The sequence below is a fragment of the Etheostoma cragini genome, chromosome 1, assembly GCF_013103735.1.
Source record: "Etheostoma cragini isolate CJK2018 chromosome 1, CSU_Ecrag_1.0, whole genome shotgun sequence".
In the NCBI taxonomy this organism is placed as follows: Eukaryota; Metazoa; Chordata; class Actinopteri; order Perciformes; family Percidae; genus Etheostoma; species Etheostoma cragini.
The window spans coordinates 707,061-725,947 of NC_048407.1; the positions used below are offsets into that span (position 1 = coordinate 707,061).

The 18,887-nt window shown below is 41.7% G+C and overlaps 2 protein-coding genes across 3 annotated transcripts in view; one reads left to right on the plus strand and one right to left on the minus strand.

Moving 5' to 3' along the window:
* The window catches only part of mrps11 (mitochondrial ribosomal protein S11), a 3,303-nt gene extending 1,367 nt beyond the window's left edge, over nucleotides 1-1,936 (plus strand). Inside the window, exons 4-6 of the mRNA XM_034872220.1 lie at nucleotides 226-355; nucleotides 1,218-1,283; nucleotides 1,755-1,936. Coding sequence (XP_034728111.1) covers nucleotides 226-355; nucleotides 1,218-1,283; nucleotides 1,755-1,862 — 304 coding nt within the window. The 3' untranslated portion in view covers nucleotides 1,863-1,936. The remainder of the gene's footprint in view (nucleotides 1-225; nucleotides 356-1,217; nucleotides 1,284-1,754) is intronic.
* The window catches only part of pdpr (pyruvate dehydrogenase phosphatase regulatory subunit), a 25,120-nt gene extending 7,283 nt beyond the window's left edge, over nucleotides 1-17,837 (minus strand). Inside the window, exons 1-18 of one of the 2 annotated variants that reach the window (XM_034872189.1) lie at nucleotides 16,734-16,996; nucleotides 16,182-16,315; nucleotides 15,581-15,662; nucleotides 14,423-14,586; nucleotides 14,196-14,317; nucleotides 13,402-13,519; nucleotides 12,657-12,806; nucleotides 10,606-10,798; nucleotides 10,226-10,350; nucleotides 9,293-9,448; nucleotides 9,056-9,189; nucleotides 8,116-8,264; nucleotides 7,925-8,037; nucleotides 7,055-7,149; nucleotides 6,694-6,783; nucleotides 6,289-6,471; nucleotides 5,240-5,809; nucleotides 4,845-4,848 (exon numbers count right to left, since the gene is read on the minus strand). In XM_034872189.1, coding sequence (XP_034728080.1) covers nucleotides 5,402-5,809; nucleotides 6,289-6,471; nucleotides 6,694-6,783; nucleotides 7,055-7,149; nucleotides 7,925-8,037; nucleotides 8,116-8,264; nucleotides 9,056-9,189; nucleotides 9,293-9,448; nucleotides 10,226-10,350; nucleotides 10,606-10,798; nucleotides 12,657-12,806; nucleotides 13,402-13,519; nucleotides 14,196-14,317; nucleotides 14,423-14,586; nucleotides 15,581-15,662; nucleotides 16,182-16,315; nucleotides 16,734-16,996 — 2,679 coding nt within the window. In that variant the 3' untranslated portion in view covers nucleotides 4,845-4,848; nucleotides 5,240-5,401. Of the gene's footprint in view, nucleotides 1-4,844; nucleotides 4,849-5,239; nucleotides 5,810-6,288; nucleotides 6,472-6,693; nucleotides 6,784-7,054; nucleotides 7,150-7,924; nucleotides 8,038-8,115; nucleotides 8,265-9,055; nucleotides 9,190-9,292; nucleotides 9,449-10,225; nucleotides 10,351-10,605; nucleotides 10,799-12,656; nucleotides 12,807-13,401; nucleotides 13,520-14,195; nucleotides 14,318-14,422; nucleotides 14,587-15,580; nucleotides 15,663-16,181; nucleotides 16,316-16,733; nucleotides 17,008-17,691 lie in introns of those variants that run through there. The other variant, XM_034872182.1, reaches the window with a different exon arrangement.
* Nucleotides 17,838-18,887: the final 1,050 nt, after the last annotated feature.

The window sequence follows — 18,887 nt, forward strand, 5'->3', positions numbered from 1 at the left end:
GTGTGGAGAGTAAGAGGAGAGCTAAAAACAAAGGCACAGCTTTACAGAAGAAATGGGTCATGTAACGCACGTCAAAAAACACATGATGCATGTAAAATATTGCTCGATCGCGCAAATTTGATTGTGGAAAGTCCAAATTGTGATCAAAATTTGATTAATTGTGCAGCTCCACCCGTGTATGATATACATATTTGTGACCCAGTAAACTTCCCTGTCCCGTGCCAGCACACACATCCAGCTGACGGAGAGCACAGGACAGTCGGTGGTCAGGACGTCCTGCGGAACAGAAGGCTTCAAGAACATCAAGAAGTCGACGCCCATCGCTGCTCAGACAGCCGGCATCTCTGCAGCCGCGGTACGTCCCCCCCGACAGTCAGGGACCAGGAACACATCACTGGCACGTCACTCAACATGCAGGACTTACATGTGTCTGAAACACACCACAGGGTTCCCGCAGGGTCTAAAAAAAGTCTTAATGTTCTATGCAAAAATCTATTTATTCAATTTATTATTACAAAATCACTTCAAATATGTTTTATAAATTCAGAAAACCTTCCTTGGTAAATACTGATTTGTCTTAATGATTTATAAAGACTTCTGGTTAACAGGGTTAAGGTCAAACTAGAGAAATGAAGTGTTTTCATCACATGGGCAGATATGTGAGATACTTATAGCATACTGTATGATCTGCTGTGTTAAAATGTTGCAGAACTGAAAAAATAGTTTTGTTTCCTCTTGTTTATTTAGCAATTGAAAGAAAATGAACCAAAATCTCCTAGAAGTAAAGTCATGCTGGTCAAACACTGTCAGTATTATGGCTGAATACCAATCATTTTTATGATCTGTTGACCTATTTTCTCAACCGCCTAGCCTAGGACATGTCTGAATACTGATGGCATGCCCAAGGTGTTTTGTTTGACCCTAAGACATTCAGTAAATCCTCACTCTTGTGAAGCTGTACCTCTAGCGTGTTTGGCATATTCCGACCAACACAGTCAGATCGCCATTCTACTCCAAACGTGGACAAAAGCCGAGTTGCCAGCAGATACTAGTTGTCCCTCTATAAGAGTTGTAATGTTACGTTGTTTGGCACACAGTGTATAAAGGTGAAGTTAACCTCCAATGCTAGGATTCTACCACGTGAAACAGATCTAGCTGTTCTAGGGTGGTGGAGTCAGATGGACATCAGTCAACCTTCTGTGTGTCTCCTCTGACAGAAAGCCACAGCGAAGGGCGTCACGTTTGTCCGTGTCGTGGTCAAAGGTCTTGGTCCTGGACGTCAGGTGAGTAGAAGAAGAAAACATGGAACTGCTTCTGTTGTGCTTTTTTGCCGTGGGATGTGATTGTGTCTCTAGGTCCCAGATTCTTAGTCTTAGGTTCATACTGTACGTGTGTTTGGGGTTTCCACTAGAACATGTTGGCATGCTTTAATGTGAAAAAAGAAACATTCTCCATATTCACCCCATTCATTAATTACAAGTCTTGTGCTAAATGGAGATATTTAGTTTTCTTGTTCCATTTGTTTGCATGATCTCTGATTATAAAGGTTAATGATTTCATGTCAAACATTTGCTCGATTGTTGACAGCCATTCATTTAATTTTGGTGGATTTGACTGTTTCCCCCTCCTTGTCACCTGCTTCATGGCAGGATGTTAAAAAAGATGCCAATTAAGTTCAGTTCTTTTTTTTTAAATGAGGGCTAATTTCAGTTCTGTCGAATGAATGAATGAATGAATTCTTCTCTGTTGTGCAGTCTGCGATCAAAGGCCTGACGATGGGAGGCCTGGAGGTGGTATCGATCACAGACAATACCCCCGTGCCGCACAACGGATGCCGCCCACGCAAGGCCAGAAGGACGTGATCTCTGTGGACCAGAATGCACTGCAGCAAGAGGACGCTGTGGTTATGTGCTAATAAAGTGTTGTTGCATAACATTCCCACTGGCTCTGAGATGACCCTGCTTAGTTAATTAGTGGAAATAATGACAGGTGGTGATATTAATGAGCTGAGCACAGGTGTCTCAAGCCTCTCATCTCAGTCCTTTATGTCTGCTGCAACACACGAGTAAAGCTGACACCGTGGGAAGAGAAGCAGCACGAGGTTCACTACGTCAGGGCTGAACACACAGCCGGTTGCCATGGGGACTGAACCCTACTACACCACTGAGCTCACAGGGACGGACAGGCAATCAGTCAACACGTTAAAGCAAATTCATCAAAATTCTCTTTATATTTTACATGAAGTATATTAGACAAATATGTTTTAACATGATATAAATCCATTAGTGTAAAGCTCTGGAGAAATCTCATACGCAGACCAGTCCAGCACGTAGTAGTGCTAAAATAGAAACATGAAATGAGACAAACATGATCCAAAATTATCCATTGGTGTGTTTCAGCACTGAAGAAGACAACACAACCACTTCACCGATTAGTAATTATTAGGATCATATCCTACATACCAGACGTTCACTGACATTTCATTTGTACCATTGTACTTCTGCTATAGCGCTCTCCGCCCATGCTAGAGTTTTAACCATTAAAATACCACAAAACTCCAATTCCCTAACACCATAGAAAGCCAATAACAAAACAGCAGGCGGTAATGTTTGGAACAATGTCCCTCCATTCTTCCACGTAGTCCGTTGAACTGTTAAATTCTCCAGCGGATGCGAGCCCGTGGGCCAAGTGACCGGTTTGTTGTTGCACCAGTGTTTCAGACGCCTTCACAATCAGACATGAAGCTTCATGTGAAGATACCAAAGAGGGATTTACTGAGCTCTTCAAGTTAAAGGTACACCATCAATCCCAAGCTCCTGCACTTTAGAATGATTAGTTTAACGGTTGTTAATAGGGCCTTTTTAAATAATACTAAGAGTAAATCTAAAGAGTGACTGAGTCACTGATTTCAACATGCTTTTCATTTATTTGGCTCAGAAACTAAACTCTTTGAATATAGAAACAAACAATATTTCATCGTCAATCTTTATTAAAGATGTTTTCTACTTAATGCAAACAAAAAAAGCAGCTTTGTTATTTTTATGTAAAACGGCCCAATTATAGAGTCCAGAAGTCCATTAACAAAGTGAAGCATGAGCTCAACATAAGCTCTTAAACATGTCAGTTTTTATTTAAAATGTTCATTTTCCAGTTGAAAGTGCAGTGTTTTTAAATTCCATGAAACAACGCCTGGGTTTTTTTTTTCCAAAAGGAAAAGTGCCACTGTATTATTTAAATAAATTTGACTAAAATAAGACACGTTAAGTGCTGCATAACCTGAACACACACTGTGGACTGTTTTCAGAACACTGCTCTGTTCGGTCCATTTATATTTGGATAAGAGTTAGCTGGCATGCGCCACGTGTTACACAGTCATCTCTAGACACTCTTTTCCGTCTTTTTGACGGACATCTGTGAGACTAAAATGAGCTGAATGATACATGTCCCACACCGTGACTAGCAGACCGAACAGTTTGGATTCTGAACTTGAATTGTTCCATCTCTAATTCAAACAAACACTCAAACAATCAGTATGTCATTTTCCAACCATATACATGACAGGTAGACAAAGAGTTAGAGATACACTTTATATAAACCTTTTGTTACTCTGATCACCATTTTGCACAAAACCACTCTTTAACAAGACTAAACACATTGGTGTGTAGAGTCATGTGTCTATTCAATCACTGGGAGTTGTAACAATGGGTACCCTGCTTCCACGATCCCTTTCATTTAACATGTTCGAAAGTAAAACTTAATAAATGCTGGACGTGAGATTGAGTGAAACAATCTGCATCCAAATCTGAATCTGAAATGATGAGGCAGCAGCATCTTGGAGCACCAGTACTGCACAACCATAAAGCCATTTTAACTATTGGCAGGATGAATTCAACATCCAACTGCAGTTCTTGTAGTAACTTTGTTCTTCACGACAGCATTGCTGAAGTTACCCCCCCCCCCCCCCCCCCCCCCCCCCCCCCCCCCCCCCCAGCCCCAGACCAGCTGATCTGTAGCTCTGCCAGACTTTGGATCTCTGAAAGAGGGCAAGAGGGCCAAATTACTAAAGGAGTAGACGTATGCAAATGTAAGAAAACATCAAGCTGAAAAATGACTTTTACACGTACAGCAAGCATTTGAAATAATGAATCATCAGAGAGACAACTGCAAGAATGAAGTAACTGACCAAAGTATCGATGATTCATACAGCTGATATGACTTAAAGACTAGAAAAAAAGGTGCAGTACTGAAAATAGAGATTTTACACATCAGCTGTACAAAAATACATTGCTTAATTTCAGATTGCAGTGAAGTCCTTCCTTTACACAAACATCGTAACTCTGGATCAGGCAAAAATCACATCGCCAATCAAAGATATTACATGTTATTTACACCAACCAACATGTTTGGAATACAGCCAGCCACAGCTTTCCTATCCGGACTTCCCCGTCTGTGGGTCACCTGGACATCAGCCACACATTCCACAACACACATCAATGAAACAAAACTCGAGCATCAAACGAGCAACACTGCTTCGAAACGACCAGAGTGATATATAACATAAAGCAAAACATAAATAACAATTACCATAAATACATTACTAAAAGCTTGACACAGCAGAATGAGCTGAAAGTTGATGATGAAGACACAATCCAGGAGGAAAAGGTCATTTTTGCTTTACTTTTAGGCTTTAAGGAGAGCCGGAGAAGCCTTTAAACAGGACAGGAAGAGGTGTAAACAATGGTTTACTAATGATTATATCAGGCTTCCTGATTGGAGGATAATGTATTGAAAATGATAGCAGTGTACAGTAGAACGTAAATAAGCCACATTGCTCTCTATATCACATCGCTCGTATTCTTTACAGCAGCAAATGTTTAATTTGTAAAATGACATCAACGTCAACAACTGCGTTGAATCTGTAGCCATTTTAAACATTAGCATTGAATGACATTTCTTTCAAACTCTTTCAGACTGTGCAGTGTCAAAACTGGAGACAACTGGAGAAGATAGCCCGTCTAAATCCCTTCTGGGAGGGTTAAAGTGAAGTAAGCGAAAGAGTCCTCAACACATATTGTTGATGCTGCCTTGACCAAGGCACTTCACCTTAGACCGGTCCAGTGAACCGTGGAGCGTGTTTCAGTGTGAAGCCAGCCAGGGCTGAAAAACTAGGGCAGAATTGGCTTTGACACGGGCGTATTGTTGAATTGCTGCATTTGATATAGCTCAAGTATTTGGTGACACAAATAGTGATTGTGCACACAGCCCTTGGATTAGGAACTAGAAAGGGGACGATAGATTGGCACTGCCAGGTGTGAGCATGACTGGATTGAAAAGCTGAAGGAGTGTCACAGAAGCCCCTTCTGTGGCAGAAGGGAGGCCTTCAATCATCTATTAGCCTTCATTACTTTGCCTGGAGGTTGCTTAACTCCATGTCTTCCTTGCGACGTTTTTGCTGGACGAAGAGGGAGCTGAAGGGGTAGAGTTTGGCTTTGGCTGGGTAGCGCTGGCCAGCAATGTCCACTTCATAGTCCCCACGGTTGATGAAGTCTGGGGTGATGGGTGTGGGGAGCCCCTCTGGGCCTGGCGGCGGAGATACAAAGCCAAGGCAGATGTGGCGCTCCAGAGTGTAGCTGTAGGCGCTGCTGGTGGTTGTCCCAGCTAGCTGACCGTTACGGTAGATGGGCTCGCCCCACCATGGCCACAGGTCCAGCTCAGTGTCGTGGTCCTCTAGAACCAGCATGACAAATCGCCGAGACGGACCGTCCTGACGCTGCTGCAGCAAGGCCTCACGACCAAGGAAGTCTGTGTCCTGATGGAGACATAGAGACAAGACAAGTGAGGAAGTGAGGAAAATTGAAAAAAGTAGGGGTAAAAGAGAGGAAAAGGGGCAAAGCAGGGAAGAGGAGAACGTAAGAAGATAAAGGAAGGAGCATTGTTAGGTGTTTCAGGACATGGTCTACAAACAATTAATCTACAAACACTGCACAGGAATGAACTTTACTATAAATATAAATATATATTTATTAGGGCTGTAACTAAATGGAACTTTAAAGCAAAAGCAAGAGCTACAATTGTGAATCAGTTTGGCCAAGCCATAGTGTAACAATGTAATAAATAGAAATGCAATGCATCAACACTATTTGTGCTGAATAACCACTTCTCCAAAGTTACCTTGGTAACAGCAAAGGACTGCTGTTACCAAACCAGAACCAGAACGCAGCAGTCAGAACCCCCACTGGCTACTAAAATACAGTTTGATGTTCTTACACAGCTGAAGTGGCCACAGACCTTGTCAAACTTAACCCTGAACTCCCGTCCACACTCCAGCGGGGTGGTGAAAGCGTCGAGGTCCTGACCCCAGAAGGCAAAGAATTTCTCGATGCGTAGGCTGCGCAGCGCGTAGTACCCAGAATTACGAATCCCATACTTCTGACCCACTGACATCACCTCGTTGTACACATGCAGTGCATACTGTGGAGAGCAGAGGGAAACACTAATGTTAGATCTGATGTACTGTACAGAGATTAATGCATAGACTGTATGAGTGAAGACAAAACCTCTTGGAGACACATCCTCCATCCTACAGTCCACGCCATAGACTGTATGTAAAGATGACTCTAGGGTACTGAAAACTACTTCACCACTGTGGAATGGTGACTGGATACATATTTGATTTGTGTGTGCAGAACGCACCTCTATAGGCATGTAGAGCATGAAACCTGGTTCTCCGGTGTGAGTCATACTCATCACTCTGATCCCATTGGCGTAGCCAACACTCATCTCCTGTAAACATAAACACACCCGTACACACAAGTACACACACACGTACACACACACACACACCCCCCCACAAACACACGGCCCTTGTCAATGTAGGGTTAATAACAGAGTATAAACAGGTACTTGTGCTACTGGTTGCAAACTAATACACAGATGTTGCACCTGTGTACCTACTACATTTCAACAATTAATTGTACCATTCTTCCCACTGCCATCACCACTATTATTATGATTACAATCTTAATGTCCATTTAAACTAGATTTTGATTCCTACCTTACAGAACATGGAGGGGAAATGGTCAGGTGTCATGGAAACATATGACAGCTCAGCCAGAACATCCATTGCACGAGGTCCAATGAGATTTAAAGCTGTGGGTCAAGAATCAAAATAAACACTCCAGAAAGACCATCGGGCTAACAAGGTTCTGATGGAGTTTGGTACTTTCATCATACAGCTTCTCTGATTCACTTCACAATTAATGTTAATACAATGACTCATAATACTAGTATCTGTTTAAAGTAGTGCTGCACGATATGAGAAAAAGATGCGATATGTGAAAACGTGGTTTTCTTCTGATAAAAACTCTGTGTGTTTTGCAATATGGTGCAGCCTTCTTTGATATGTGTATTGCGCCAGTTAATATTGTGATCTTGATAAAAAATAAATAAATAAAAGTAGATTGGACAGACAAAGTTTAAAGCATGGGTTTCTTTGTGCTTACTAGCTCTATTCCTCTTGAACATAGCAAGGAGTAGTTAGCAAGGAGTTAAAGCAGCACAATGTAACGTTTTTACCTTAAGATAATGTTTTCAAAACTGTTTCTGTGGTTCATCGACTCTTAACAGGGTGAACGGCACTTCTGCATTTGCTTTACCGCTCTCTGCCGGCTATAACCGCACCATGCAAGTTTACTAGATTAGATTTTGGGCATTTAAATAACCACCTCCTTGGACCTCCTAGTGTCTGATTTTAATGCTGAACCCAGAATCAGTCCATTTAAATAACTGGGTGAAGAGCCAAAAGTGGATGTAGGATACTGCGGGCATTTTATGATGGTGCATTGCTTCCACCCTTTAATATGATTGTGTGGGCACTAGATGGCAACATCAGTGCAAGACCTCAACAATGGTGCTGTATGCTTACCAGTGTACTTCCAGCTGACATCCTCTAGGTGCAGGTCTGGGTCATTGGGCATGTGTTTCTTAATCCAGGACCAACAGTGGACCTGCTGGTCTGTCGGAGAGACAATAAAGAAACTGGAGAAGGGAGAGAAATGTGACTTTTAAATGGTCAAAGTGCATGTCTGCGATATTATTTGCCTAGGTGTTACAAACCTGTTCTTGCTGAGGCGGGCCACGCTGCAGTCGTTCTCATAGCCTCCCCTCTCATTCAGCATGCCGGTGTGGACGATATGTCCAACAGGAACATCCAGGTCGTTGGCACACAGATGTTGCAGCAGATCCAGGGCCTGGTCCTTCGTTGACTGGGCCATCAGGACAAACCACAAGGTTTGACTTAAATTGCTTCACCACAGTGGGTGCAATACTCATGGACTGATAAGATAACTGCTGCATCACTGGCTTCCGGTTGACAAAGAATGACATAATCTGCCATTTAACCCATTTGTGCCGGATGCTTTGTGCCGACACATTACATCCGTCGCTGGATACTGCGTTGCAAAGGATCATCCAGCACTTCTTCATAATCATCTACCACAGCCTCCCTCCCAAACTCCTCAGTATCTTCCAACTCAATGTCACTGCCCTCGCTGTCTAAATCCTTCTCTGTCGGAGACATTTTCTCGCTCGTCTCTCAAAAAATCATAAACAAACGCAGATGTATGTCTGGTTGATTAAGATGATTTTCAGCAAACTACGGTACATTTTGGTGGTCACATGGCTTTAAATAGCCAACAAGACCCACCTCATGTGTATCTGAGCCAATGACAGTGCGTTCTCTGCTGCACGCGTCACGAAAAGACTGACGAATACAAAATGCTACGCCACGCAGCAGCCGGCTGGAGGTTCAGAGCTGCACAACGCAGTAACCGGCGGTAGATGTAATGCGTCAGCGCAAAGCATCCGGCACAAATGGGTTAAACAGCAATTTGCCATTTTCTGGAACAGATGAAGTGGAAAACTAATGCTGGCATCACCCACTAGGTGTGACTAGGTCCTGAGCCTACATAGAAGGTAGTGCAGCAGCAGTTTTCCGCCTTATGTGATTCAGTGTGTATTAACGACAACAAGTTGTCCATAGTGCACGGAGACTTACAGTCAGTTCAAACTTGGTGAAGGAGGACATGTCGATGACACAGACGGCTTCTTTGCAGCATTTCACTTCTTCTCCAACGATGTCAAACCAGTCTGGCTTGTAGAAGGTCTTACTCTGGTCCAGAGACAGCAAATCTACACGCACAATCAGTTTTTTTTAAATCCCTTGGATTCTCGAGGGTAACAGAAGACTTCCGGATAAAGACAATGCAGCGTGCTGCTGGTGAGTAATCTGTACCTTTTCCTGGAGGAACAAAGTATTTGGGCCTTTCAAAACCATGTTTCTCCATCCAGCGAGCTCCCTGGGTGTCCAGGCGGTCATACAGAGGGCTGGTGCGCAGCTGACGCCCAGTCTGAAAGTCCCAGCGAGGAACCTTTAGTTCGTACAGCAGGGCTGGACACAAACACACACAGACATAAATCATAACAAGGCCATACTAAAAAAAAAAAAAATTGATATCAACATAATACTTAACTACCTTTAAGGTGGTGGAAACTATTATTCTGAATTTGTGACTTGCTGTATAGGGTGTAAAATGTGCAGGTGGTGCTTCTCATCCTGAGAGAACAGCTCAACCAGACAGTGTGTAACTTTTGTTTTACCTTCACAACTGTATGCTGTTGTCCACCCCCCCTATAGAAAGGAAGGCTGTAGTGTTTTGTAAGTCGCTTTGGTTAAAAGATATTTTATATTTTTCTCTAATCACAAGAGTTATTATTTGCCTATCATTCCTCCTCTCCACAATTCTCTGTTAATACAAAAATGCATTCCAAAGTTCAACACAAGCTAACACAAGGCTTCTGCAGTGTTTGTTCAATCAGAAGGGTATTTTCCAAAGTTAAGGTCTCTGAAGTACAAAATTCCTCAGATAGTGTGTTCTAGCTGAACTGCAGTGAAAGTGAAGTGAAACAAACAGGAGGTTTTATACTAAAGAGACCATAACTTTGGAAGGTACCCACTAGTTTTTGTCTGACCTTGACAGAACGAGGACTGTGGCTTTTATCTCCTGTCCCTTACATTGGAATCTTGCTAGGATTGAATCTCTATATTTCCAGTATGAACAAGAGGAACAATTAGTGACTAATACCTCTTGAAGTGTTCATTTGGCCATGTGAGTGTTGTTTTAAGACGCACCACACATATAAACTATGACAAGAGCTCAATACTCACGCATGACCTCCATTACTCTGTGTCGCAGGAAGGTTCGGCTGCTCTGCAGGTTCCCAAAGCGCTTGATGTCCAGTGACCACACGTTGGCAGTGGGGTAACCATAGGTCATCCACTCTGCCAAGTACCTGAATACCAAACCACAAAACATGCCATTTGTGCTTTATTGTATCACAGCATATTCATATCAAATAGCTGTTCACTGAAATTACTAAACTGAGGCTGAATTATTTTCAAAGTAAAATACATTTCAGACACCCTCCTAAATAATGTAACCAGGGGCAGAATACGGTGCAGTTTAGTCTTCAAGACCATTTTCTAATGTTTGTCTTCACAAATACTGTAGGCTATGTTCTAGCAAATACAGTTTTATCCATGCTTACTTGCCAGCTCCTCCAGCAAAGGACAGGCCGGAGGAGTTCATCCCTGCCAGCACGTAGTAGCCAGAGACACCCGGTGTCTCCCCCATAAGGCAGCGCATATCAGGGGTGAAGGACTCCGGACAGTTGACCAGCTGATGGATCTCAGCTGATTCAAGACTCGGCATTCTCCTCAGCAAAGCACTGAGCATTGGCTCTGGAGGTAGAAGACAATACGGTTTGTATACAATCTTTTTCAAGACCTTCTATAAAAAAGGTGTTATGTACACATCAACACGTTGCATTGTCAAATCAGTAATCCTTTTCTATTGTTATCATTTACAAATTACACTGTGATCAAGGCAAGTGTCAAACTAAAGCAATGCCAGCCAGTCTTATTTGTCAGAATTTAAAGCCACATTTCCCATAAACCCAACTGCTTCCTCCTACATAAATTCTTCTTCTACTTGTTTAACCTCTGTGTGTTGTTTCATTTCAAATCACAGAAAAAGCAAACAGTCTAATTGCCTTTTCCTAACCACCACCAGAGGTTTTCCAACACGAAAGCTGACCCAGAGAGTCCAATGTGGCAGTACAATGTAAAAACACACTGCCAGTAGAAACTGAAAGATTATTATTATTGATACCAAAATGCAGCACTAAGATATTAAACTTGTTTTCTTGTTTTTAAAATCACAAAATTGTGAGAAAACTTGACTTTTTACATTCAAATCATTATTGACAGGAGGTGAGCTCCAATCCAGTATTTTCATATTCTTGTATATATATTAGTTCACACATTCTTTTTTCAAGTACTACTTTTAAAATACAATGAACAAATGTTATGTCATGTGGAAAAGAATTTTAATTACAAAGGACAGTGCCTGATTAGTTTGACTCTCTGCCTTGCTTCACTTCAAGCCTGGGTGGTGGCATGGGGGTGTCTTTTCAACAACCATCAAGATGCACGAGGGATCTCAGATTACTAGAACAAGGCCAAGACCAAAAGACAGGTTTGTTTGTGTTTGTGTGTGTGTGTGTGTGTGTGTGTGTGTGTGTGTGTGTGTGTGTGTGTGTGTGTGTGTGTGTGTGTGTGTTGACATGTCTGAGATGTACTTTGAACTGACATTGCTTACAGCTAAATTAACAAGAACAGTATGACTTTACACTTGCAAAACAATATGTAAATGCAAAATGCAAGTAAAAGAATTCTGGGGTCATCAGTACAGGAAGTACACTGGGCCAAAAATAGAATATCCTAAATTAGAGATGCTAATGCATTCTTACTATAAAACAATGACCTGATTCTTCACAAACATATAAGAAGTACTCTGCAACTACATTGTTCTTTGGACTCTTTAGGAAACAACTGCAAATGTTTGAGTAAATAACTAGCCCAAATACCAGCCAAACGTAGCCCCACCCACAACATTTGAGGTCGGGAGTTCAGTCTGGAGTAGTGGATTTGTTGTGGATCGACTATGCTCATCCCAGAGCTGTTCAGACTAATCAAAATTAACTGGGCGCTTGGGTTGAATTTGTTTACAACAAAGACAACTTAAAATGTAATCACAAAAAACACAAAGACGGCTGCCACTGGATAACTGAGATGTGTAGATTCCATTATCGCGTCTGTTATAGACAGCACATTCATTTTAAAAGAGGAACAGTGAACTGCGAGCAAGGCATGTTTTGCCGTCTTTCCTACAGGATTCGGCAAAAGTCAACACAAGTCCCACTCCATTACTCTGATTGGTTGTAGGTCTATCCAATTGAGTGATGAAACACGCCACATAATCACAGCCCATTGGAGCAAAATCTATTCTATATCTATAGTCCTATTCTGACCAGAATCCGAGTATGACCACGTCAGACTATTTAATCACATCAGTAAAATACAACTAAGGCACCTACCGTTATGCAAAACAAAACACCCCTTGTGTCTGTGCTACATTACTGACAGATAAGTGGATCAAGTCATGTGTCTGCCTTTTGAAAACTTGAATACAAGTTATAATTTAAAGCTATCTTCCTCCTTCCCAACTCAGTTTCCCATCCCTCCTTCCCTCATTTACCAAAGTGGTCCCAGTCCTCCTGCATGTTCTGGATCTCCAGCTGGTTGCGGCCCTCAGTAAAGATGGGTTTGGGGTTCTTTTCAAAGCCCCCTGATAGAAGGCCTCCCTGCCATGGCCGTGCATATAACCTGCCGTCCATATCCATCACCACTGGGGACAAGACACAGGCTCAGTGAGATCACCTCCTCTGGGCTTGTACCAGGCATGACCATGCAGAAAAAATGTAAAAATGACTTTGATTTAACAAGTATATTATCAATTAATAAAAGGGGCCAAGCAGCTAAATTATTTCACAGTAAGGAAAACATTCAATTTAATACATTTAACTATAGGCACACCTTCTACCCTCTCTGTCACAAACACACACTTGTTCAACATGTAGTTACAAGAATCAAGGGAAGTTACATTTTAGGGTGTATTTCAAGATGTTTTCCATCTCCAGTCTACAGCTGCAACATTACTGGCACTGACATACACTCCACTGTAATGATGATAAATCTACTCATTAAACTGAGATGTTGGCTATAAAAAATATCGTGCAAACTATAAAGGCTTTCAACCACAGAGCAGATCGTGTGACACTGGGTGTTAACTAGGAACTTCATCTTGGAAGAGAAAACTAGAGGACAGGCTGGGAGCAGTGATATACTGGCATTACATGTAGATGACAAAACTGTAAAAGTGATTGGAATTTGCTGTTGCAGGCCTAAAAAGTTAATTTTCCCGCGTGTTAAATGTGTGAGACCTGGCGTGCTGGGTGGAAGTGGTTCCTGGAGAGGTTTGGTGAGGAGGTAGAAGTGTTCACAGCCATGAAGAGGAACCGACACCTTCGTCTCACTAGCCTGGCCCAGCTCGTAAGCCCACTACAGCAGAGACCGACAGAACAAATAAATATATCTGCTGCTCTGAACACAAGTACACTACCGGTCAAAAGGTTGGGGTCACTTACAAATTTCCATCCCACTTCATTATAGACAGAATACCAGCTGATCTGAGTGGGGGGCTGACTTGAATGCAGTATCTACATTATCAGCAACCATTCATCCAATGTTCTTAAGGCTCATTCTGTTTACTAATCTGATATCATCCTAAAAAACTAACTGAGAAAACACTGGAGAACTCTTTTGCAATCTTGTAAGCACATAATGTAATCTGAAAACTGCCGCCCTGGTTAAAAAAACAATGCAACTGATCTCAGCTGGGATTCTGTCTATATTCAGGTATAATGGGCGTAGTGAGGTATAATGGGGTGAGCGTAATGGAAATTTCTAAGTGACTCCAAACATTGGACCGGTAGTATATATTGTGCCCAGTGCCAAACATACCAAATATGATCGGCTATTTAGAGTAGTTAAAGTCACGTCAATTTGTTTAGTCATACGTTGTTTATCTAATACCATGTTGTAGGAGAGAATCAGACAGAGATTTTAACTAACTTTAACTAAGGCAGGAATAAAGAATACATTCCTAAATGGTTACATAGGATTTCCCTCATCAATTCATTGATCTACTTTAGCACTGATATTAGTAATACCTTACCTGTCCAGCACAGTTGACAAAATATTCACACTCAATGGAGCCACGATCAGTCTGCACCGCCGTCACTTGACCCTTCTCCACCAGAACCTGCTGAACAGTGGTTCGCTCCAGGATCTGAACCCCTGGATAGGATGAGAAAGACGAGAAGATGTAGGAGGAGGCAAACACAGGGAGATATTAGTTCTAATTGTCCATTAATGCTCAATCAAAGGCATGCTGTGAGTTACCTCTTCCAGCCGCAGCCACAGCCAGGGCGTGGTTAACATCAGGTGGAGACACCACAGCGTCTGCAGGCAGGTGGAGCGCCCCCACCAGGTCATGAATGTTAACAAGAGGGTGAAGTTTGGCCACCTCTTTGGGCTTAATGATGTTACAGCTGATCCCCATAACCCTAGGAATATAGTTAAAAAGATAACGATGAAGGACTCATACTGATACAGATGTAAAGCTATAAAGGCCGTGCATCTCTAACCTGGTTCCAGAGCTCGGAATCATTTTAATATTTGATCAAATCGGTGATGTGGACCGTAAACAACACTGGAAAGTGTTTGTATTGTTGTCATGACAACACCGGAACTTAAAACAAGCGATCTGTATGATTGCTAGGTGGTTTCAGTTCTGCGTATTATAATAAAATATTGTTCACTCAATTTCAGGTTCTTTATGAGTTACAGTGAGTTGTATTTTTCCTTTTGGTACATTCAGTATGAATGAGTTTTATTTTGGTAAGCTACAAGATCCAGGACCGGACGTTTTGGACAGTAGCGCGGACAGTAGAGAGAAAATGGGGACTGTGAAGAGCAAACTGTTAAGATCCTGTTTTTGTTTTATTCTACTGCTTGTCTCCAGGCAAACACATTTTCACGGTGTTCCATCATACGTCTATAAGGAATAAAGCTAAAAATGGACATCAGTAAGAGGTGTAGATTCCTTAATGACCAGGGTAGCTACATGGGCTATGTAACATCAACATACAATTTAATTTTTTTAAATGACAGGTGTCATTATTTCCCGTTTTGATGTGAGTACAGGATTATTCAGCTCAGTGTAGATGTGATTTTCTACCTGCAATAAAATTGTCCAGACAAAGAATGAAAGTAATCTTGCAGCATTCTACCACCACCAGGCAAAAGGTTAGTATGTCCTGGAGTGTCAGAGTCGAGACCTTAATTAAGTCAAGTATTTGTGGCTAGACGTGTTCACTCAAAGTGCTTTTGCAACAGAACAGAGGTTAAGCGGGTTTGTAAAGAAGAGTGAGAAAGGTTTCTGCGTCCCTGTGTGCAAAGCTGTCTCATCCACATCAGTTAATACTGCCTAAGGTAACTCTACTAAATACTGACTTGTGAATGCTTACTTATTGAATACTTGAGGTTTTAGGGTCTTACTTTAGTCGAGATGCCAGGCGCTTCAGAGAGAGGAAGCGATCCTGATTTTGGGCCAGACACAGAGATCCAGTCTTCACATAACCTGAAACACACATGCAAACACACCAAACCGCACATTATGTAACTCAGCAGGTCTAACCACTCAAGGTCCTTCCCCACTCAAACACTCAGCCAAAATGATAATAAACCTCAAAACTAAAAGGGAATTATCATTCTAGCTTTGGACAAGGCCAAAACATATGGAAGTTGTAGCGAGGAACAAAAAAAGATGTCTTGGACTTCTATAAGAAAAGGCTAGTAGTAACTGCATTAGTGTACAAATGACAATGAAACAATACTATGAGTAGCTTGCTCCATTGTCTGAAAATGAGGCACTGCACACCTTCATATCATCTAGGGATAAAAGTTAAAATGGTAGTAAGCTAGATTGACAAATAGTTTAATTAGATAAGGAACAGGTAGTTATATGCATCTGGAAAATGTTTCGGCAATATTTTGCAGTAAGGAAATAATATGAGTCTTAGGGTGAACCTCTGTCTTCATGAAAAGTAGCAGGATAAGTTAAATATGAGTGAAAGCGGAAAATGTCAAAGTGGCTGACCTGTTTTGACCCCAGTCTCTTCCTCCAGCTGCATATAAAGACTGTTGGAGTAGTTTGCCATTTGACACTCTATGGAAATAGGCTTGGCCACGCTGACAATGCCAGCACACAGCCTGGTTGTTCCTGCACCAAGCCTGCCAACGAGAGAACAGGACAGGCAATACAGCGTTAGCAGAACATTATCCAATCGACAACTCCTTTTACAAGTCCTCTATTGCCTCCGAATGTAGAAACTGTTTATATTCTATATCCCTGCCATATAAATAATGATGCCACATTAAATAAAACATGCTAAACACAGGAAGGTAAGAAACTGTAGGGTACTGGAATGTTAGGCCTAATTAAAGTAGATATGACAAATGGTAAATGAATGCCACCCCCACTTGTGTGTGTGTGCATGCATATAGACATAATGCCAACCATACATAACTGAGTGGCCCACTCGGGCCTCCCCAGCCAAGAAAGTCTAAACACGCCACTGACCCCCCCCCCCCTACCACCACATAAACTTCAAACATGCTCAATAAATGACACTACAGGCATGTCTCTCACCTGCCCTGCTCCAGCAGCACTATGTCAGTCCAGCCCAGTTTGGCAAGGTGGAAGGCTACTGATGTTCCCATAATACCTCCTCCACAGATCACCACGCGGGCCTGGCTGGGCAGGGGGGGCAGCTGGGAGTCTCCACTGACAGCCATACAGTGCGGGGAGGTCCAGAGTCGCCTGCCGGCCAGTCTGTACCCCGTCTGAGGAATCAGCAGCCTGGGGAGCAGAGCAGGGGACAGAGCCCTGGAGCTCCGCACACAGCTGCACATGGCTGTTCTTTCTTAAATCACAAACATATGCACACTCGGGTCATGGATTCAAGAAGTTAAGGTTATTATAAGGTAGGTTAAATCGTCGACACTGAAAACGTCATTGTACTTTTGTATTTGGTTACATGAAGATGGAAGTTAATGGCATTCTTAATTAAGCTGTTTTTTTAGAGACTTAGCTACGTATGCTATATATAAAGTTGTTGTATTTAACGTTAGCTCGCAGGTTAAATACAGCATTTAACACTTTACAACGAAGACAGGGCTTGGCAAGCCAGCAAGGTTAACTTGGCTAGCTGTAATCCTTGAGCTGTCACAGTTATATTACATCTTTGCTCCGATAATTAACAATGTAACGTTAGTTAACTATCCCTTAGCAGCAACTAGCTTACAGTACGTTATCTCTGTAAATTACCATGAACTTTATATCAGAGCTAAAACGTCTAGACGTTAGCTGACCTGTAGCTACATTCGTTAAGTTTTGTAAAATTTCTTGACATGTTTTTTTGAGCTTATATGATTATATTTAGCATAACGTTACTGGTAGCTAATTTAGCCTAGCTACATAGCTTAGGCTATCGCAAGGCTAGCTATCTAGATGTTGATTATCTACCTTAGTGACATTAGCTAGCGTTAAACGTCAACCGCGTTAAGAAACACTTTCCTTCCATTGGTTATAAGGACATTAAACTCACCGAATCAGCCAAGTCCCGACACTGTGGTAATCTAAAAGGACTGAAGTAAATACCAGTGCCTGAGTTACAGTCTTGTTTGGGTACAGCAGTCAGTACCAATGTCAAACTAGCTAAAAATCACAACTGGCACTTCCGGTCTTAACCTTCAAAATAAAGTCCGCCTGCCTGTGGAATTGTTTTATTATTTACTGACCTGACTCGAGTTAGAGGGACTCCTTAGTTGCCTAGCCCAATTTAACTTACATAGGTTACGGTCACGGGTCTCCCCAATACTATGTTTCTGCAATGGGGGAAGCTGAAATAATTAATTATAATAATCTATAATTATCTTTATCGAGCCTATTTTCATGGTCCTCCAGACCTAGTGCTCTGGCTACATTTTAGGAACAATATGTAGGCTACTTTTTACTACATTTACTTGATTATTTTATTTTGATTTAGTTACGAGTTACTTTGCAGAATTAGATACTCAAAATAGTATCAACAAATTAAATATGAGATGTATGGATGTAGCTGTTCCCAGCTGTAAGCCTATGAAGTAGGCTGCGCTAATTGCAATTAGCACCATTAATATAGTCTACATTAATCTTTCAATGATTGTTTGTCATTCATATTCATCCAATAATCAACATATTTAAAATAACAATGTCCTAAGATTAGCTTGGGAATATCAAGCAAACGTACACAGATGTATGTGCGGCTGGGCCATAGAGGATGGACCACTGAGGGGCGCCAGTGCATTTGACCTGGACACAATATAATATTTTACTGGGATTTTCAAAAATGAGCCCAGGCATTTTGTGCTAATGTGTAATTTAACGTTATCAGCTTTAACGTTAACATGCCACGCAGTTCTTACAACAGAAGAGAAAAGCAACACATATAGGCACAGGTTTGAATGTTGTACATCAGATATTTCTCTTGAGATTATATTTGTATAGCAGTAACACATTTGTAGTGGTCATTAATTAATTTCCAAAATGTATGGCATTTTCCAATAAAAGTTTTTATGAAGTGGTTATAAGTTGTAACTAATGGCTTCATACTTAACTGGTGGTTTGTAGATGCAGTTGTACACCATTTATTAAAACACATTGTTGTGCTACCTGATTGGAAAAAATTGACTTTTTAGGTCTTTAGTTTGTCAGGTGGCCCCTCCAACAGACCATTTGACCTCTGACCTCTTGGACAAGAGC